Source organism: Beta vulgaris, chromosome 4 (assembly GCF_026745355.1).
Source record: "Beta vulgaris subsp. vulgaris cultivar EL10 chromosome 4, EL10.2, whole genome shotgun sequence".
Lineage (NCBI taxonomy): Eukaryota > Viridiplantae > Streptophyta > Magnoliopsida > Caryophyllales > Amaranthaceae > Beta > Beta vulgaris.
Window position 1 is genome coordinate 61,231,294 of NC_079205.1, and position 20,122 is coordinate 61,251,415.

At 36.3% G+C, this 20,122-nt stretch overlaps 1 protein-coding gene and 1 long non-coding RNA gene across 3 annotated transcripts; one reads left to right on the top strand and one right to left on the bottom strand.

Annotated features, from left to right (window-relative positions):
- Positions 1-210: 210 nt before the first annotated feature.
- On the top strand, positions 211-10,668 carry LOC104890178 (chromatin assembly factor 1 subunit FAS1). Of its 2 annotated transcripts, XR_002039647.3 has the most exons (13): positions 211-1,144; positions 1,810-1,909; positions 2,827-2,974; positions 3,046-3,169; positions 3,873-4,231; positions 4,339-4,659; positions 5,407-5,488; positions 5,570-5,710; positions 7,415-7,825; positions 7,911-8,048; positions 8,673-8,718; positions 9,518-9,646; positions 10,268-10,405. XR_002039647.3 is itself a non-coding variant. In XM_010675568.4 (12 exons), the coding sequence occupies exons 1-12, from the start codon at positions 704-706 to the stop codon at positions 10,426-10,428; spliced, it is 2,472 nt and encodes an 823-aa protein (XP_010673870.1). In that variant the 5' UTR covers positions 216-703; the 3' UTR covers positions 10,429-10,668. The 2 variants fall into 2 exon arrangements, 1 of the variants encoding a protein (XP_010673870.1); XM_010675568.4 differs by lacking the exon at positions 9,518-9,646 and having other exon boundaries at positions 216-1,144; positions 10,268-10,668.
- On the bottom strand, positions 8,396-8,675 carry LOC130591309 (uncharacterized). The gene is made up of 2 exons (XR_008969179.1): positions 8,601-8,675; positions 8,396-8,446 (listed from the first exon to the last, which is right to left on the bottom strand). It is a non-coding gene; the product is annotated as an uncharacterized LOC130591309 (long non-coding RNA).
- Positions 10,669-20,122: the final 9,454 nt, after the last annotated feature.

The following is a 20,122-nucleotide window of genomic DNA, read 5'->3' on the forward strand; positions in this document are numbered from 1 at the left end:
TATGTAACATTAACGACTTAACCTAGAAATACTTAAATACTGTTCAACTACATCTCCACTAAAATAATAATACTCAACTCATTTCTATAATAAATTAGTAAATATTACTACTTATTATCATTATTTCAATAACACATACCTGCAAATCCATTAAAAAAATCAAAAAATATTACATACATGAAGTTCCATAAAAAAAAAATACATACTTCTAAGTTCTACATGAAATGAAATTTATAATAAGAAAGTAATGTAAAAAAGAGAGGGAAATTTTGGAGAAAGAAGTGTAGGGGGAAGAAAATACATTGGAGCGAAATTTGAGAAATGCGCCAAATGTCTTTGGAGCAAAAGAAAAATGGCGGGAAGTTAGTGGAGGCAATTTATATTTATAATTTTTCTCTCTCAAAAAACCCCCCAAAAACCTTTTTTCTACAGAGAATGAAGACAGAGAAACACATAAAGTAGAGAGAGATTGTTGTTCGAGGGTTTCTCATTTTCATCTTAACTTTCTCTCTCCTCTAATTCACTCATTTCTAGAATTTTTCTGCTTAAATCATTTTCAATTTCACAGTTTTTACATCCAAATCTGCATTTCTTCGGTGGAAATTTCTCCATTTTTGTGCAGAATTTGTGTTTTTTTTGGTAAACCCTAGATTTGGAGCTTTTTCGGATTCCGATTTCGATTTTCTAGGGTTTCTGAGTAGAAATGGCGGATGCGATGGTAATCGATGAGGTTCCGAAGCAGCGGACATTGAAGCGGAAGAGAGAGAAAGTGAAGTTTCAAGTTTTGAGTCCCGAGGAGAGAGAATCGAGGTTGAAAACCCTAAATGAAGAGCTTGAGAGCTTGTATAGGTATTTCAATGAAGTTATGAGCATTGATGTAGGTTTAGAGTTGCATTTTGACAGTGTTTCGTCGAGTAATAGCTTGAATGCGATGATTGCGCTGTTATTGGAGGAGAAGAAGTGTTCTTACTCTAAATTGGTGGGAGATATTTACGAGAAATTGAAGGAGAGAGAAAATGAGGTTACGATTGCGAATGTTAAGAGTAGTGTGCTGAATGTTGGACAGAGAGTTGCGTATGGAGTTCCTAGTGCTGATGCTGATGTTTTAGAAGATGAGATTGGATCTTGTCTTTGGTGTTGGGAGGTGATGGTTTCTACATTTGCATCTTTATGTTTACTTGATCATTGATTATTGTGTTTAATTGTATATATGATCTGACTTTTGTTTGCTATGATGATGAAATGTATAATAAGAATTCATAGTTTATAAGATAAGGTATACTCGATCGAAGTTGTTATCGATTTGTGCTTTAGAGATTTGGATCTTGGAGTTAGGTGTATAAGTAAATTTTTGTTGACGCATGCATAATTCATTTGAAATCTGTATTTGCTGGATTTATGTGAAGGATTAGATTGGAAACAATTATTAATTTTTGGAGGAATTTTATATGTTGTACCAATGTTTCCAACTTTGTGGGCTTTTGAATGAATACTGTTTATGTATTGATACCATTGGTGCACATTAGGCTTGTGCATATAGCAACTTATTACTGATCATTAGTAGTATTAGCGCTAGTGTGCTACCCTTGAATATGTAAATCTGTTGTTTTATTTGAAAATTCATCTTGAGCTTTGAGGCAATAGTTGTGTGCCCGGCTTCTGTTATGAAAAATTGCTACAGTTTTACACAATGTCATATTTTTTCCTTTGGAAGTTTATTTGACGTGGTTGACATCCTTTGGTGTTGGACTGATTTACTTGAAGTAACTTGTTTTTTTTTTTTTTTTTTTTTACAACTTTATGATGCAGACAAGGGACATGAAATACTTGCCAAGTACTCTGCGTGGGGCATTGAAAGTTCGTCGTACTTGTCGTAAAAAGATCAATGAGAGGATCACTGCCATCTTAGGTGATAATTCTGCTTTTTTATGTGTCCTATGTTTATTGACTGTGATGTATGGATCTTTTGTTGATTAATTATGTTAAAGAAAGAGCGTTTTAGTCTTTATGCAACATCACAATTTCATTATGTGTTTCTCTAAAGAGGAGATGTATTTGTTTGCTACACATGGCTTTGCTGTCTTGTTAAATCTTAAATAGTTGCACATGCTTTTCTAGTGTGTGTAAAAACACATATAGCATTTGGGACTTTGCCTTTGCCAAATGATAATCATGTGCCTGGATCTTGCATGATTCTGCATGTTAAGATTGTTAAAGATGAAGAATGGAAAATGATTAATTAGCTGCTGCATTACTGGGTTGTTTCTAGTACTCAATTGGTTGTAAACTGTGGATTATGGTTGTACCTTGAGAAACATAAACACTAGTCATGGTGCCATATATTTTATGGGAGTGCAACAATATGATTTTTTTTTTCTTCTTATTATGTTCCTTGCTGTATACTTGTAAGTTTGATTATGTGGGAAAAGAGTAATCCCCCCTTGAAAGGCAGTTTGACCTTCTGGAATAAAGCAAAAGGCAATCATCCCTATCTGTCCATTACTGATTTTCTTTTATGCAGCATTAATCTTGTATTTCAAGCATAAATGAAGGAAGAAAAAAAAATCATAGGAGTATGTTTCTATGTCTAGAAAGAATTGGGATCGAGGTTTTAGGGTCCGTACGGGAAACTCACGCACAGGAAGTAAACCAAGGAAATTACAATAATCTGATATGGATTGGATGTTTCTCAAGCTTCTGGAGAGCTATTTCTAGTTATAGTTTTTGCTTGTATTATTATGACATGACTAATCATTGTATTTAGTCATCGTGAGTGATGAGTGCTTCTTTTGGTATTTACTTTTGTTTATTTGTTACTGATTTCAGATGTAATATCTTCTCTGCAAAAACCTGAGGATCATCCAACCTACAAAACTGATATGACAAAAGCAGCAGAAAAGCTCACTAAAGTTTTAGCAGAAGCAGATATTCAGTTGCTCATGCAGACCTTGAATCAGAAAAACGATTCTGAACTGTAAGTGAATTCATTGCTGGTTTTCTGGACACTGGAAATTTCCACTGCTAAACACTTGTATTCTGTTTCAGGGCTGAGAAAGAGTTGAAAAAGAAAGGAACAACTCTTATTAAGGAGTTTGAGAAAAATAAACGTGAAGTAGAGAAGGAGAAGAAAAAGATAGATCGTGAGCTTCAGAAAGAAAAGCTGCATAGTGTATGTGACACTTTTCACTTATTGCTTTAATAGTTGCTGTCTAAACCCCTTTCCCTTACAGAGAGAGAATATGTAGGTAAATCAACTTTTTTTGTTTTCATTTTTTGAACAGCCAAACAGCATAGCTTCTTCAGATAAATAATAGGGCAATTTAGTTATTGATTAACCTTTAATTGATCTATGATTACTTGTTCACCAAAAAAAAAAATTAGTTATTGATTCACAGATCTGAGCTGTTGCTTGAATGCTGATTTTGTTTCCTGGGAAGATGTGGACCAATGGCTCCTGAAGAATGAAAGTTTAAGATAGAGAGCTCCAGTTAAAGACGGAATGTATAATTTTTCCAGGCTTACACTTAGAGAGAAACTGCCTGCCGTGTCCATGGGCATCAAATTAAGTGTTTGTTTTTTTTGGGGGTGAAAAATTAAGTGCTTGTTTATGAGAAGTTAATATATTCAACTATCTTGTAGCCATGAGGGATGTTGAGTAGATTACTAATAATTTGTTTTAATTGCAATGCTTTTTATATCTGTTATTTTTTCCCCTTTTGTGCAAAGGCAGATTTCATTGGCTCTTTTCACTGTGCAATTTGATCTTATGTACTCTTTGTCCCTTATAGCTAACATTTTATTTTTTATTTTCTTGACTAGTTATGGCTCTCTACACTCGTAATTAATTTTTAGCATTACTTACCCTAATGCAGGAGAAGGAGAAGAAGCGCTTGCAACAAGAGGCTGAGAGAGATGAAAAGCGTCGCGAAAAAGAAGAATCTGAAATGAGGAAACAGCTTAAGAGGAAGCAAGAGGAAGCTGAGAGGGAGCAACGTCGAAAAGAGAAGGAAGAAGCTGAACTTAAGAAGCAACTCGCCATTCAAAAGCAAGCTTCAATTATGGAACGCTTCCTAAAAAAAAGCAGGACTGCTGTAACATCTCAGAGTGAAGAATCTCCAAAAGCTGCTACTTTCAAATCATTACCAAGTGGAAGTACTCTTGAACCAGTCTCTCTTCAGATGGATACCGCTCTGCAACATCAGGAAGAGATTGATGTGGACGAGATTCGCAAGTATGCTCTATATTGTTGAACTCTGGTCTTTCTCTTTTCTGGTGTATCACTATTCATGTGATTGAATTTTGTACATGTTGATTACTTACGTCCTTCATCCTTCACAGGTCTCATATGAGTTCTTGGTGCCGCTTAGGCCACTCTATTCGGTCAAACTCTAAGCAACGTTGGGGTTTACGTCATAAACCAAAGGCCGAGCTAATCAAGGAGCTAAAGCTCACTTCTAATAAGGGACCAGCTCGTGATGATGACTTGTGGATAGAAGATAGCGTTGTAGATGGATGGGGACCATCGAGTACTGATGACAAATCGTGCCATGCCAATACAAGTACTTCATCTGGTAGCAGCAACAACTTGCGAAGAAAGCAACTCCTACAGTTTGCTAAAAGCTGTAGGCCTGCATTCTATGGCATTTGGCCAAAGAAAAGGTAAGTGGTTAAACTTGATGATTGTACTTGTTTGTTTTTGTTACATACTGTGTTTCATGCTCGAATTCTAGATGCCTCTTTGCAGCATAGCATGTCTACATCCGGTCCTAGAGACAGCTTTTATGTAGTTAGTTATCTAAGACATGTACTTATCGACTCTTAAGTCTAAACTTGATATGCTCTGTGAGAAAGAGCTTGGGGGGGGGGGTTTGGAGGAGAACAGACGGTACAACCCCTGTTATGCAGCCTATTGGAAAAATATTACCATGGGATATCTTCACTAACATTATTGTTTACTGCTATCAAAATGCTGGAATAATATTTGAGCAAAGTAAATGTTTGAATTGGTGATTTGTTGGTCCTCTCTCTCTTGTTGGAACATATTTACGCACTTGTGTATAGGTTGTTTTGCTGCTGTTATAACTAAGTCCAAGTTTCAGAAAAAAATCTCCACTCTATAATCTTTGTCGGCATATCCCACCCCATGATAAATTTCCCTATACATGCGGCATAAGTATATTGTGAGTTGAGCTCTTACATTATCCTTCCAAGTCCCATGGATATTACTATAGCATTTCTGATTAGGCTGAAAGTTAACTTAAGCTAAGCATCTGAATATTTTCTAAACAATAATATTTAGATGTTCTTCGTCAATACAATATACATGTTTTGTATGCCTATCTTTCTTAAGTTTCTTTATTTTGAATTTAAGGTTCCTGTTATTGATTATTGATATTTGCATTGCAGTCGTGTCATTGGACCACGTCATCCATATAACAAGGATCCCGATTTGGATTATGATATTGATAGTGATGAAGAGTGGGAGGAGGTAAATATATGTGTTTTTGGAATGTTGTCAATTTGCAGAACCACCATCTGTAACATTGTGACATTAATTTTGATGTGGTAGGAGGATCCTGGTGAAAGCATTTCAGATTCTGAGAAGGAAGAGGAAGAAACTTTGGATGATGGTTTTTTGAAAGTCGATGATGATGATGAAGAGAGTGAGGATGACTTTTTTGTACCAGATGGCTATTTCTCAGAAAATGAGGTACGCAGCTCAGTAGCTCACCATGTTTTTTTGGTATATCTTCTCAGAAATCCCCCCCCCCAATGGTAAATTTTGTTGACCAACTTTTCTTTCCTTCTATTCACTGGTTTTGCTTACACTTAGTTGCCTCTTCTGACTTTTCTTTTTGATCCTTGGGCGTGTAGTGTAGACAACAGGTTTAAATTGCTTTCTTTGATGTTTTGCCTTTAGCCCTTTAGAAACATTGGAAAATGGGTGGAGTTGAGGGAGGAACAGGGGATTTTTCATGATAACTCCATTTTATTGGCTTGCATCTTTGTGAGATTAGAAAGTCACACCACATAATATATGAATGACTGAAGACCTTTTCCTTAGCTTTTGACTAGAATAAAATGGGGCAGAAAGTTGTATAGATGCATGGCAGAAAGATCTTCACTTATGATCGTTTTGCAACTAGTCAATTTACAAAGAGTAAGAATGCCTCTGCTCTGCTGTTATTGGAAATATGAAATTGAAAAAAGTTGGGGGATCTTTAAGCTGAAGCCTAAGAGATGTTACTAATAATCAAATAAATTGGTTTTTGACATTTGGAGAAAGTTATGTTGACAAAGTGACATCTTTATATAAGATTATCTGTTATTTGAATCATTGGCAACATTAGAAGATTAATCTATCAGTGATGGATGATTCCATGTTCACCTCGTCTTTACTATTACTTTGTAAGTAGGGTAAGTGCTACTCAATCTTTTCCAACCTGTCAAAGTTTGGCTGGTGTTAAGGGTAGGGGAAAATGGGCCAAAAGCCCACTGAACTCAAGTTTGTTAAGTCCAATGTCTTGGATGTGGGTAAGCCTGGTTATTTGGTGAGCCCAGGCTACTAAAGTTTGCTTAACAGGCTGTGCTATGGGTAGGGACAGGTCTTGGCTAGGGCCAGCGAAATGGGTTGTTAATGAGTGATATTTTGAATTCTACAGGAGGCATGTAAGACCTTGGTAGTCTCGCTCTCCTTCAAGTAGCTACAAGTGATCTTTAGTTGTGTATGGTTGTTGCTCCAACTCCATTTCAATCTATAGGTGTTTTGTTTCCTAGGGATGGATTTCAATGGATATCATCAGGAAGCAATGTTTCTTAAGTCTGATTTTAATGATAACAACACTAGTATCCAAGGTTTACAACCTGTTCGAACTTCGAACTATCAACAATATATCTCTTAAAAGTTTAAGCATAAAAGCTTGACAGAAGTATTTAATACATAAATGTCTACCTAAAGCTACAACCATAGATTTGTATTTCTAAAGAAAGTTACTTCCCTGCTTGGCTGCTCCAACTCGGAAAAGCAAACAAAACCTGATTAGCATACTAAATATAATAAATCTGACCTTACTACTTAATGAACTAAAGTATCCTAGTAGTTAGTTATTATTACTTTCGAAGCCTAAACACAGAGCTAATAAATCTAACATTAACTAGACAAATCCTAACATGTAAAATCCACACTTTAAGAGCATGGCACTATAGTGTGCTCCATTATGCTGAACAAATTTACCATTTGGACTTCCGCACACAACATTAGCCATTGTGGAATGTAGTTTGGTGTCGATCCAAGTTAAAGTACAAAAGAACTGAGTAGGAGATTTTTTTTTTGAAATGTTTATGCATTTACATTTTGCATCTTCATTTTTATGGACTTTGATCGAATCTCGCTGAGGGAATGCCACTGATGCAGGGAGTGGAAATTGATAGAAGTCAAAGTAAGGAGGATGATACCCATATTCCACTTGATTGCAAGTCAGAAGCTCTAGATGAAGAAAATTCTGCCTGGATGCGACAACAGAAGTATTTGCACAATATGACTGAGCATGCTCTGAGAAAGAATCAGCCTCTTATCATTGTAAATATGATGCATGATAAAGCTCACTTGTTATCAGCTGCAGATCTTTCTGGCAGTCTGAAGGTTGAGCAAATGTGCTTGCAAGCTCTTAGTATGCGTGTTTTTCCTGGTGGGTTGTGTATAGAGGTACCATCTGATAAAAATTTGCAAGAAGAGAATCAAGAAGCTTGCACCTCAAATAGCAAGGGCACCTCAGTAGCAACAGGGGTGGCTACAACAATACCAGATTCTGACCTTCCTAAAATCGTAAGGGACAATGTGAACACTTATACTTTGGCTGGAAGATACCAATGTCTCTTTGAGTTCTAGTAATTTGTTGTTGATTTTTCAGGTATCGGTCATTCAATCCTGCCCACAGGGTATCAACAGGGTGTTGGATTCCTTGCAGCAGAGTTTTCCTGATACTCCTAAGACTCACCTGAGAAATAAAATCCGTGAGATATCAGAATTTGTTGATAATCGTTGGAAGGTTGGTGAAATGTCTTAATTTTTTTGGTGAAATGTCTTAATTTTTTTTTTTTCAATTTCCCAATTGGCTGCCATATTCTCTTAAAGGTTTTTTTGCATATTTGGATACATCTGAAGTCTTAGACATTATTTTGGCTGCTTTAATGAAGCCAAAATCATCAATATAACGGTTAACGTCACATTATGCCAACATTGAGTATCATGAACTGATGAACTATGTTTTCTGTAGTACTTAAAGTCTATTGTAATGGTTGTGGTTTCATTGGTTTCAAGTTGGGCAAATTTACTAGTGTGACACTTTTGGCTTTTGTTGTGGCTACCATGACCAGAAACTTTTTCTGAACTTGGGCTTTACTTTACCTTTTCATTCTTCAGTTCATGATTACAATAACACTCCGCCTGTAGTGCCCGTTCTTCAAATGAATAAAATCCGATTGTATGATAAATGTGAAATTTAATTTAAAAGTCTTGTGATAATAAAGGTGTCAACACATAGTGTTACTATTTTATCTGCCTGGTTAACCTTCAAAAAGGTTGGTTGCAAAAATGCCACTGTAAGATGCCATATTCGTTAGCCTATCCTGTTTTTCATATTTGCTCAATGTCATTCGGGTACACGATGCAGGTCAAAAAAGAGATCTTGGTTAAGCTGGGAATGTCAAGTTCACCAGGTATATAAGCTTATTCTGTTATTTCAACTTGCACATTCTTGTTTTATTTGGCTAAGTTTAAAAGATTGAAGAAAATAATGGTTTACATAATTACAAGGGGGTGTCAAACTCCCTCCTCATCTCAGCTGAGCAGAACACCGAGTAAAAAGATTGTTCACATGTTCATTATACTTCCATCCTTCAATTATACTCCCTCTGGTTACAAATTCACATCTTGTTTGACTCTTTGGGTCAAACTTATAAATCTTGACTGCAAATTCTCACCAATATTATGTCAACTATTATGAATTATCTCTTACTAGATTCATCTCAATGCATGATTACAAGTATTTTTACAAATATGTTACTAGAAATATTAGGGCGCGTTTGATAGGTTCCAATAATTTTTAACATATGCTATGATGATTTCCATTAAGTTCATGAAATAATGTGAAGAGAACACGCCCTTAATGGTCAAAATAGTGAAAACTATGGAAGTCAAACAAAGTGTTTATTGGTGGATAGAGAGCGATAGACTGTCTGACTGAGAGAACAAAACCGCATTGGATGAGTTCTCGTCACACCGGATCTTCTTTCTATGCAATTGGACGATCTGGCTTTGTCAAAGCGAGGGATGGGGGAATACACAAGATCTTGATTTGTCTCAGCCGCTCTCCCCAGGGCAGAATCCGTTTGATATCCACCTGCTGCCACTAGATTAGATACGTTAGTTAGCTTTCGTTTAGTAGCTTCATGCCACTCAAGCACACTCAAGTCTTTTGAATCAAAAGATTAATCCAGTTGGAAATTTCCACAACAGGATCTTTATATCACTAACAAAACCTGAGGCTGATACCTGAGAGGTTGAGTTCATGCCTAGAAGGCCCTATCTATGCTACTAAAGCTGGTAAAGGAAATGAATGAAATCAGCTTCTTCAATTCGCATGTGGTAAGCCAAACCCTTTGTATGCTGTGTTTGAGTTTGTGTGAATATTTGAGATTATAACCCAATAGTCCAGAAACTAATGAGTTTCTGCACGGATAGCATGGCCAACAGATTTTGCATTTGAGAGAACTGCTATCTTACTCCAGCGAGTCCACCTTAATGATATTGTCATCATGGTGAAGACTTGAGGGCCTGCTGTTGGACTCCTTTTACAAAGAAAGCCTATTGGAATCCCTACTCTTTTTTTTCTGGAAGGAATTGGATCACAGCATGTACCTCTACTTTTGTAGATTTGATTCTCGAAACATAACATAAAGATTGAAAACGGGTGGAGGTGGTGAATTTTTTATGTAGTTGAGGCCTTGAGGAAGGAGGAAGGGATGGGGGGAATCGTACCCTTCTAACGAGGGTACTAGTTGACCATCAGTCCATCACCCCCCAGTAGACTGATGGTAATGATTTCCCCATTTTTTTCCTCTAACCATTACTACCTCATCCCATTCATCACCATGCAAAAAGAGGAATGCATTATTAGCACCGAGTAGACAGTTTCTGAATTTCTAACAATTTGCGCTCAAACTTGCCTATTTTAACTCTATAGTGATTTTCTACTGAATTTTACAGAGAATGGAAAGAGAACTAAAAGCATCGCCACATTTTTCTCGAAAAGGTGCTTGCCTCCTGCTGATCACGTTGTTAATCCCTGTGAGTCCTCTCCTGAGTCCATGAAGCCTGGTTCATCTAGCCAACAGCAGCCGCAGCTGGAATGCCCAGAAAACCGGTAGTCTCTTTGCCTGGAGCCTGGTGGATTTTCTTCTATGCTTCAGGTTCAATTTTTGCCTCTGAAATATTGAGGCTTTGTATCTACAATTCTATGTCGATGTAGATTAGAATGGTTCATTTTGTTGCTTATAAGAAATTTCCTTTTTTTTTTTTGAGAACTTAAGATCCTTGTATCCTTTTCCCAATCCCAGTAGCACAACTACTATGAAATTATGCAAATATCAGAAAGTAGTTGTAAACAATCTTGTACTTTATGGTTTTCGGTTTTCCACACCCCAGATCTCATATCTTAATACGTAGGCATTAATGCATTACCATCAACATAGATCTTGACACGAAGATGACGAATTTGGTAGTTTACAAACTTTACATGGCGTTAGCATTCGAATTTGGGCTGCCTTGTTCATAATATATAGAATATTTTTTTCACCAAGTATCTTGAGTCTTTTAGCAAATTCACAAAATACCTTCGTACTTTTTGAAAATAAATTTAGTATCTCTTAGTTTTATGATAATACACCCAAATGTACTTAATGATTAATGGCGGTTAATTTTGTTAGTTTTAATCCTAATAAAACTCTAATTTGACTAACCCTGAATCCTAACCACCAAGTCTTAACCCTAACCTCCACGGCCACTCAGCCCCCACCACCTCCCCCACCCCATCCCCACAGCCCCATAACCCACAACCCACCCTACCCCATCCCCACAACAACCCTCCCAGCCCCCACAGACCCACAACAGCCCCCCATCCTCAAGGATGTCTTTATCTTTCCTACCAGAAGTTTTCCAACCTATGGATTTGGATTTTGGAAACACAATGTAAAATCAACAAATTCTGATGCTTGGATCCCGCAGTTTATAATCAAGAAATCGGGTACTTGTTTTTTTTTTTTTTTTTTTTTTTTTTTTTGACATCGGGAAAACGTACATTAATTGAAAAAGAAAGTACAGGCTAAAGCTAATACAAACAAACAGAAAACAAATTCTAAAGGAGCCACATATGCTCTTACATACGCTACCAAACTCAAACTAACTATTACATATCTGATCCAATTAAAATTTGTCGTGAGCGATGATAGGTGAGGTTGGGTTGAATGTCTTGCTGAAGAAGACATGATAGGAAAGGAAACATGTTGAGAGATGAAATTCAGACGATCTTCGAAAATAGACTGCTGCGTCGCAACTAGCAGACACCAATATCTGCTAGATGGGAAATCCCAAGGTCCTTGAACGAAATTAACTTCCTGGGATTCTACATATAGAAGTAACAAAGAAATCACGTTCTTTGTTGACTTCTGACCCTCTTGCGAGGGTAACCAGAGTTTAGTCTTATAAGACTGAAACTCGAAACACGTGGAGGTCGAAACTTGCCCCAAATTAAATTGGAGGGCCTCCCACAAGATGCATTTTTGCGGTGTGATGACTCTGAAAGTCAGCACTATAACAATAACTGAGGGTGAATTATGATACAGTAATTCACCTAAACTATGGATCCAACTATGGATCCGACGATCCATCCTTGCAATCTCTAACCCGAAAGATCGAACCACAACAGATATAAAATGAGACCATCCTTTCTGCAGAACCCAAGAACCTCTTATTACCAACCTAACCATACTAACAAGTACCCAAACACAGCCATAATCAGAACGGAACGGGTAATTGGATCTAGAAAAATCTAAACTAAGACTAAAACATAAAACATAATAGAAACAAGCTAAGTAAACCACCACCCGAATCATGAAGACACGCTTACAAACAACACCGCACAACCTGCAAACTGTATGTAACCTACACTCTCTTAACAAGTGCTTCCTTGGCGAACACCAACCTAATAGCAGCTAACACAAAGGGGAACGGGGAAGGGAACTACTCTAAAACTAAACTCGAACAGAGAACAGGGGACGGGGAAGGGGCACTAAGACTACTTACGTCGAAACCAAACAGGGGAACGGGGAAGGGGAACTTAACCTAACACCTCAAGAGAACCGGGGAAGGGGAGGGGGGACCTAAACCTAATCACTGCGAACGACAAACCAGGGGAACGGGGAGGGGAAATAACTGGGCGACTTGGAATTGGGAACGGGGAGAGTGAGGTAGACGGCGACCAACCAGGGGAGGCGGCGACCGGCGACTAATGAACGAAAGCGATAACGGGAAAGCAGGAACGAGCGGCGGCGGGCCTCGACGGGAAGGCGGCAGACTAACAACGCAAACGAGAACGAGAGGGCTCGACTGCTGAGGAGCCCGAGGAGGCTCGCACGGCAGTCGAGCCCTCTAGGGTGGTAGGTGTGCGGCGGGGGTTTTTAGGGTTACTGGTAGGGAGTCGAGAAATCGGGTACTTGTTTATGCCAACTAGTTGTTGAGAAATTTTTTCGTCAAATTGTGAGAAAACATCAATTTATCATAATCATAATGAATGATTATTCGAAGATTATTGCTGAGCTTTCTAAGGAAGAAGTTCCTTTGCTGGGTACTGCCATCATATATTCTCCATGCTTTGCCTCATTGAAGCGTCTAAATCCAGCAAATCCAGATCGTTGTGATCAATGTACCAGGAGAAAGGCTTGGTAACCAACGGCTTGAGTCCAAAAAAGACTCAAATATCCAAAATAAAACACAATGGTACCATTATAACCTGACATTGGTATCAAATTGTTATCAGGACTGGTACCAAGGTATCAATATTTTCGGAGAATGGTACCATTCTAACCTAGCATTGGTACCAAGCAAATGTCAGCCACACACGCGTGAAATCTTCCAACGCATAAAATGACCAAATTACCCCCGTTTGAGTCCCCTAAGAAACTCAAACGATTGGATGCCAAGACAAGCTCAATGTACCAGATATGTATTCTCTTATGGTTTGCACATTGTTTGCTCTGGTAGAATTATATCTTGTGTTAATGATGGCTTTATATGTTTTCTTACGTGTAGGGATGACAATCCAGTTCGAATCCGACCCTAGTTCGCTCCGATTCGAAGAAAAAAATTTGAGTTGACTCCGACAAAAAAGTAATCCGACTCCGACTCCGTTTAAAAAGTCCGACTCCGAGTCGGAGTCGGATCTCATAAAATAATCCGACTCCGACTTTGAGTCAATCAATCTTTTTTTCTTATTTATGTTAATGTATAATTTATGTATAACCTGACTTCGACTTTCAGCCAATTGTATTATATAGGATTTTTCCATTGAAAAAATGATTGTTTTAAATAATGGTAATATTTGAATTATTTGTACTATATAAGATTTCCATATGATTATAAGAATAAATTATAATGATTAGATTATTATATTATAGAAGACTATTTTATTATAAAAAATGGACAGAAAAATAAGTCTGATTGGATTCGGAGTTGGATGTTCGGATTTTAAGTCGGGTGTTCGGATTTTAAGTCGGCTCGGAGTCGGATGTTCAGAATTTAAGTCGGGTCAAACTCGCATTATCGGAGTCGGACCCATATTTAAAATCCGACTTCTTGTAGGGTCGGAGTCGGATTATGCATAATCCGGTCCAAGTCCAATCCATTGTCATTCCTACTTACGTGGGATCCTTGCCTTTGTGTATGCAGCTAGTTGACGGAGTATCTTGTCCAGGCCCGTCTCAAACTATATAGAGGCCCTGTGCGATCTCGTATTTGAAGAATTCAATAATGTAAGAGCTCATCCATATTTCACATAATCATATTATGAAAAAAAAGTAGTCCAAATAAGTAGATGAACTTTTTCTTTTTACTACTTGAACTTTCTCTATTTTGAGGCCCTCACAAATAAGGGGCCCTGTTCCATGGAACATGGTGAACATGCTAAAAGCTGCCCCTGATCTTGTCTAAGTACTTCTCAAGAGGACAACAAATGCAACTAGAGAAGACTAATGCACGTAACTAGTATTCATGATATAGCATTCTAGACTTGCATGGTCCAAACAATTTTGAAGGCGCAACTTCATCCTTATGAAGACATTACTTGTTTGAACTTTTTTATACTATGCATTTTTATATGTAAAAAGTCGATAGCTTGAGAAGCTTTTCTATTTTTGAAAATGATATCTTAATGTAGAATCAAATAACCAATCAATGTCTACTGATAGTTGTCTTTTTTTTTTACAACGAGAAATCGTACATTAATTATAAGAGGAGGTACAACCTAATGCTAATACAATCCAAACTAAAACAAATAAACAAACCTAACATAGCTTTAGGAACTCGTACATTTCACCTAAAACAAAAATAAATAAAATCGATACAAAGTTGTTTAAGAAGGGGAGGGGGTGTCGCTGGTCAGTGCATATGATGGTTGCAAACCTCGGATGGCTGATGGAAGTGGTAAAAGAAGCAAATGACGATCACGATCCGGACAACGAACAACCATCAGTGAGTGTCGCGTCTCGCTGCATGAGCAATCCCAATGATCTACTATCGCTTGGGATTTTGAGCTCATGACCATGTGAGTCACGTTCCATTGTGACTCATTACTCTCTATCGAGAATATCTCAGGTTTCTCCATGAAGTATGAGAAACGCCGATGAGTTGGCGTGCTGAAAACTCTATTGGGGTGCCGCCTTCGGATTTGAAGTTGTCAAGGCAAAGATAATTAAGATCAATGCCAAGCGAAAAAGGGAGTCGAACAAGTCAAGCTCTCATACACACCTCCGATTTGCAAATACGGAAAACAAATGTCCCAACCATGAAAATCTATCATCGCCTCGTCCATGCTTACGCATCTCGTCCCTTAGCACATAGTCCCAAAAAACGACATATTCTACCGTTATAACCTTGAACCACCAATCCTGACCCAACTGATTACTATTTGTCGATGGCCACAACCAACAACTGACAACATCTTTAACAATGACAGAAAAACAATAATGCACTCCTATTATTTGGAGATTGAACACACCTTTTAAGAAACAACCAGACTTACTGATAACAACCATAACTAGTTGGATAACGCAACAACCAGGGGGAAGGGGGATGGGAAGCCCGACAATAATAGGGGAGTAGTGGAAAGGGAAGCTCGACACTAACAGGGGGGATGGGAAGGGAAATTCCGAAACAAAAACAGGGTAGAGGGAGCCCATAATAGCCACACCACTAAACAAGGACACAAAGATGGGGATAGGGACCATGGACAACGACGTGGAGGGGGATGACTAACGTGGAGATCCAAAGAAACTCAACATAACCAACGCGAGGATGGGGACGAGAATCATGGACAACGACAGGGAGAGGGACTGACCACCGCGAACCTGAGGGACTGATCGCAACGGGGAAGGGGGAGGGGAGACTAACTACAAGTGGCGGGGAACAGGGCAGTGGAAGGGAAAACAACGAAGAGGAGGGAGAAACAAAACGAAACGCCGGCGAGGGAGGGGGAGGGAATACGCGGCGATGGGGGGAAGAAAAAGAGGGGACACGACAGCACGGTAGGGGGAAGAGAAAGGGGAGGGGGAGGGAGCGGGGAAGAAGGGGACGCGACAGAAAGTTAAAGGGAGGGGGACCAGACGCAGGCTCGCCAACGATCCTACGGCCACCAGCGAGCCTGCGGGGGGCGCTGAAGGCTTCTTAGGGTTTTATAATATAAAATCACCAAAGACAATCAAAGTGTAACATCTGAATAGTAAATACTATGCAAACGGTGCAACTATTTTCTAAACGGAGAAAGTATATAGAAAAATCCTCTAGAATCTTGTTAGATTAGTCTCTATATGTAGTTCAAGAATATCAACTTCTTTATAATTTTTATTAATACTCCTTTAGAGATATTAAAGGTTGAATAGACAAACATATACATTGAAACTGTGCAAAAGTAATTAAAGCCCTGCTATTTTGGATTGAATTGAATCGAAATAAAATTGCGAGAAAAAAAAAAGTTGAACTGAACTAAAATATACTGAAGTGAGTTGAACTGAACTGAAATCGTGTCAAAAAAAATAGGACCTTCATAGGAAATAAAAAAATAAAAAAAACAAAGGAGATATTGTACTATTGTTGTGTTTGTGTCATTGTGTGTCAATTGTTCCTCAAGATCCAAAAGTTTGGTCAACCTAAATTTTGATGGAATATCTTACCAATATAGTTAGGAAAATGCAGGGATTTTGTGAAATAAAAGTGTCTTAATGATTTCAGCTACTAGTACCTGTGGTCTGTGGGTGGTAGATGGACGTAAATCTATGGATGGTATTTTTCTCAATTTTTGATAGTATCTTTCTTTAACTTAATTTCTAAACTGTGGACTCCTAGAACATTGGTAATCAGAGTGTATTTTTTTTAAAAAAATGGTACTTTGTTACTGAAAACTGTGGGTGGTTTTGTCCATTGCTTTTCAAATATGGTGTACTAGTACTACGTCTACCTGTCTACAAAGTATCAAAGTAGGCGTGATCTTTTGTCTACTCTTGGAGTTTTACTAAACAAAATAAAATTACTAAACATACAATGCTCAAACAAAATCTAAAGTTGAGCAATTTTATTTTATAGATCAGAAAAATACAGTTTTTATGCTGAAATTCTTGTGAAACAAACACGTAAACATGAATATGATATAAGCAAAATTGGCTCAAAACTACAAACTATGACGTGGGTGTATTCAGTACTATCAACTTTAATTAGTAGCCAAAACACACCTCAAACTATTGATCTCGGTGCAGCGAGTGTCATAAATGATACCGGAGCTAACTTTTTCTCCACAAATTTTCACGTGACTTAGGCTTCTAATCAATGAAAAAATAGGATGATGAAAGAATAATAGGAAATTGGGAACAAAAAATAGCACGGATTTCCTAGCTATTGGCAAGAAAAGTTAGCCTCGGCATCATTTTTGACACTCGCTGCATCCAAGCTAATAATTTGGAGTATTTTGGCTACTAGACAAAGTTGGTGTTATTGGATGCACCCGCGCCATATGTTATCGTGTTGAGGCCAATTTTACCTATGATATACGATAGGAGTAATTTTGCCCTCAAAAAAAGAAAAGAAAAAAGATAGGAGTAATTTTGCAATTTTGCAGCACCAAAAAAGAAAAAGGGTGTAAATCTAATTGTCATATTTGTATTTATTGTTTCATAATTGAAAAGTTTAAGTTAGGATTTAAATAAAGTGATTTTGATTTATGTGGAATATAAAGATCCTCATAATATGTGAAGCAAATTTTTCACTATATATCTCCCGACAAATTTTTTATCACCATATATCCTCGATGTTTTCAAAATTCGTCATATATCCCTCAATTTATTGATAATTGGAAAAAGCTAAATGCAGCCCTAATGGCTGCATATAAGAAGCTAAAAATAGAAAAAACAAGCATTAACTTATCATTTATTACATAGATTAATGCAAACTTTTGTCATAAATTTACAACTAAACTCCATTTTAAGCAATGTATTTATGTCTTATATGCAGCCCTAAGGGCTGCATATAGCATAACCCTTGATAATTCTCCATGTGCCCTTAATGATTAAGGACTATCAACTTTTTTGATCATTCACCCTTAATTTTATTAGTAAACCTTAATTATTCTCTATTTCAATCATTTACCTTAGCATAACATATTAACATTGAAACAACACCGAAAGCCAAAGAAAAAGGAAGAGTGTTATGGATGAAGAGTGATAAAAGGAGTCATTTGTGGTGTTTTTATGGTGGTCAGTTAAAGTTAATGACGGTCAATTAAGATTAACGACTTAAAGAGGGGTTAATTAGAGTTTGGTAACGGAATATGGGGTTAATAACTAAAAAAAAATTTGACGACCATTAGTCTTTAAGGACTTATTATGAATTTTGAAGAAATTGAAGAATATATGGTAAATTTTGAAAAGTACGAGAATATATGACGAATAAAAAAATTTGTCGATGGTATATGATGAAGAATTCGTATGTGTAATTATTTGAGATGGATAGAACTATCTCAATTCGTGTACTAAGGGTGCGTTCTGTTCAACTTAAAAAATTAAGTTTCAGGTCCAATAAGTTCAGATAAGTTCAGATAAGTTCAGATAAGTTGCAATAAGGTCTAATAAGTGCAATAAGTTCCAATAAGGTCTAATAAGGTCCAATAAGTTCCAATAAGGTGCAATAAGTTCCAATCAGGTGCAATAAGTTCCAATCAGGTCTAATAAGGTTCAATAAGTTCCAATCAGGTCTAATAAGGTCCAATAAGGTCCAAATAGTCAATGTTTAATAAACATTTGTATTATTGTCCACTATTTTGTTATTCATAATTTCATATCACTATTAGCGGATTATGTTATTATTAGAATTATAATTAAAGTACCACAATGATATATAGTATTATACTTGTATTAGTGTCTATTATTTATTATTTATTTGTATTATGTCTATTTTTTATTATTTATTTGTATTATGTCTATTATTTTATTATTCATATTACTATTAGCTGATTATGTTATTATTAGAATTTTTTATTAAAGTACCACAATGTATAGTATTATACTTGTATTATTGTCTATTATTTTATTATTCATATTGCTATTGAATAATATTATAATCATGGTCAAATAATTAAGGTTAACAATAATAATAATAATAATAATATAATAATTACAATATAATAATAATAATAATATAATAATAATTACATAATAATAATTAAGGTTAACAATAATTATAATCATGGTCAAATAATTAAGGTTAACAATAATAATAATAATAATAATAATAATTACATAATAATAATTAAGGTTAACAATAATAATAATGATTATTAATTTTTTGATTTTCTACTAGTGTTTTATAAAATTAAAACAACACTATTAGATATATTAGTGATGAAAGTTATGTATAGGCAAATATATAAATAGTAATTTTTTTGTTAAATTAATTATCATAAGAGATAATTAATAATCATTATTTTTAAAGGACGAATTATAATAATTATTATTCCATAAAAAATTTTGAGGGGTAGTATTTACGTTGGTGGTAATATTTATGTTATTCATGGTCAATGTGTTTGTCTAATAAGGTCAAATAAGTTTCAATCAGGTTCAATAAGGTCTAATAAGTTTCAATCAGGTCCAATAAGGTCTAATAAGTTTCAATCAGGGTCAATAAGTTCCAATAAGGTCCAATAAGGTCAATCAGGTTCAATCAGGTCCAATAAGTTCCAATCAGGTTCAATCAGGTCCAATAAGTTGAATCAGGTGCAATCAGGTCCAATCAGGTTTAATAAGTTCCAATAAGTTCAGTTCAGGTTCAATAAGTTCAGTTCAGATAAGTTCCAATAAGTTCAGGTCCAATAAGTTGAATAGAACGCACCCTAAGGGTGCGTTCTGTTCAACTTAAAAAATTAAGTTTCAGGTCCAATAAGTTCAGATAAGTTCAGATAAGTTCAGATAAGTTGCAATAAGGTCTAATAAGTGCAATAAGTTCCAATAAGGTCTAATAAGTTCCAATCAGGTGCAATAAGTTCCAATCAGGTGCAATAAGTTCCAATCAGGTCTAATAAGGTCCAATAAGTTCCAATCAGGTCTAATAAGGTCCAATAAGGTCCAAATAGTCAATGTTTGATAAACATTTGTATTATTGTCCACTATTTTGTCATTCATAATTTCATATCACTATTAGCGGATTATGTTATTATTAGAATTTTAATTAAAGTACCACAATGATTATATAGTATTATACTTGCATTAGTGTCTATTATTTTATTATTTATTTGTATTATGTCTATTATTT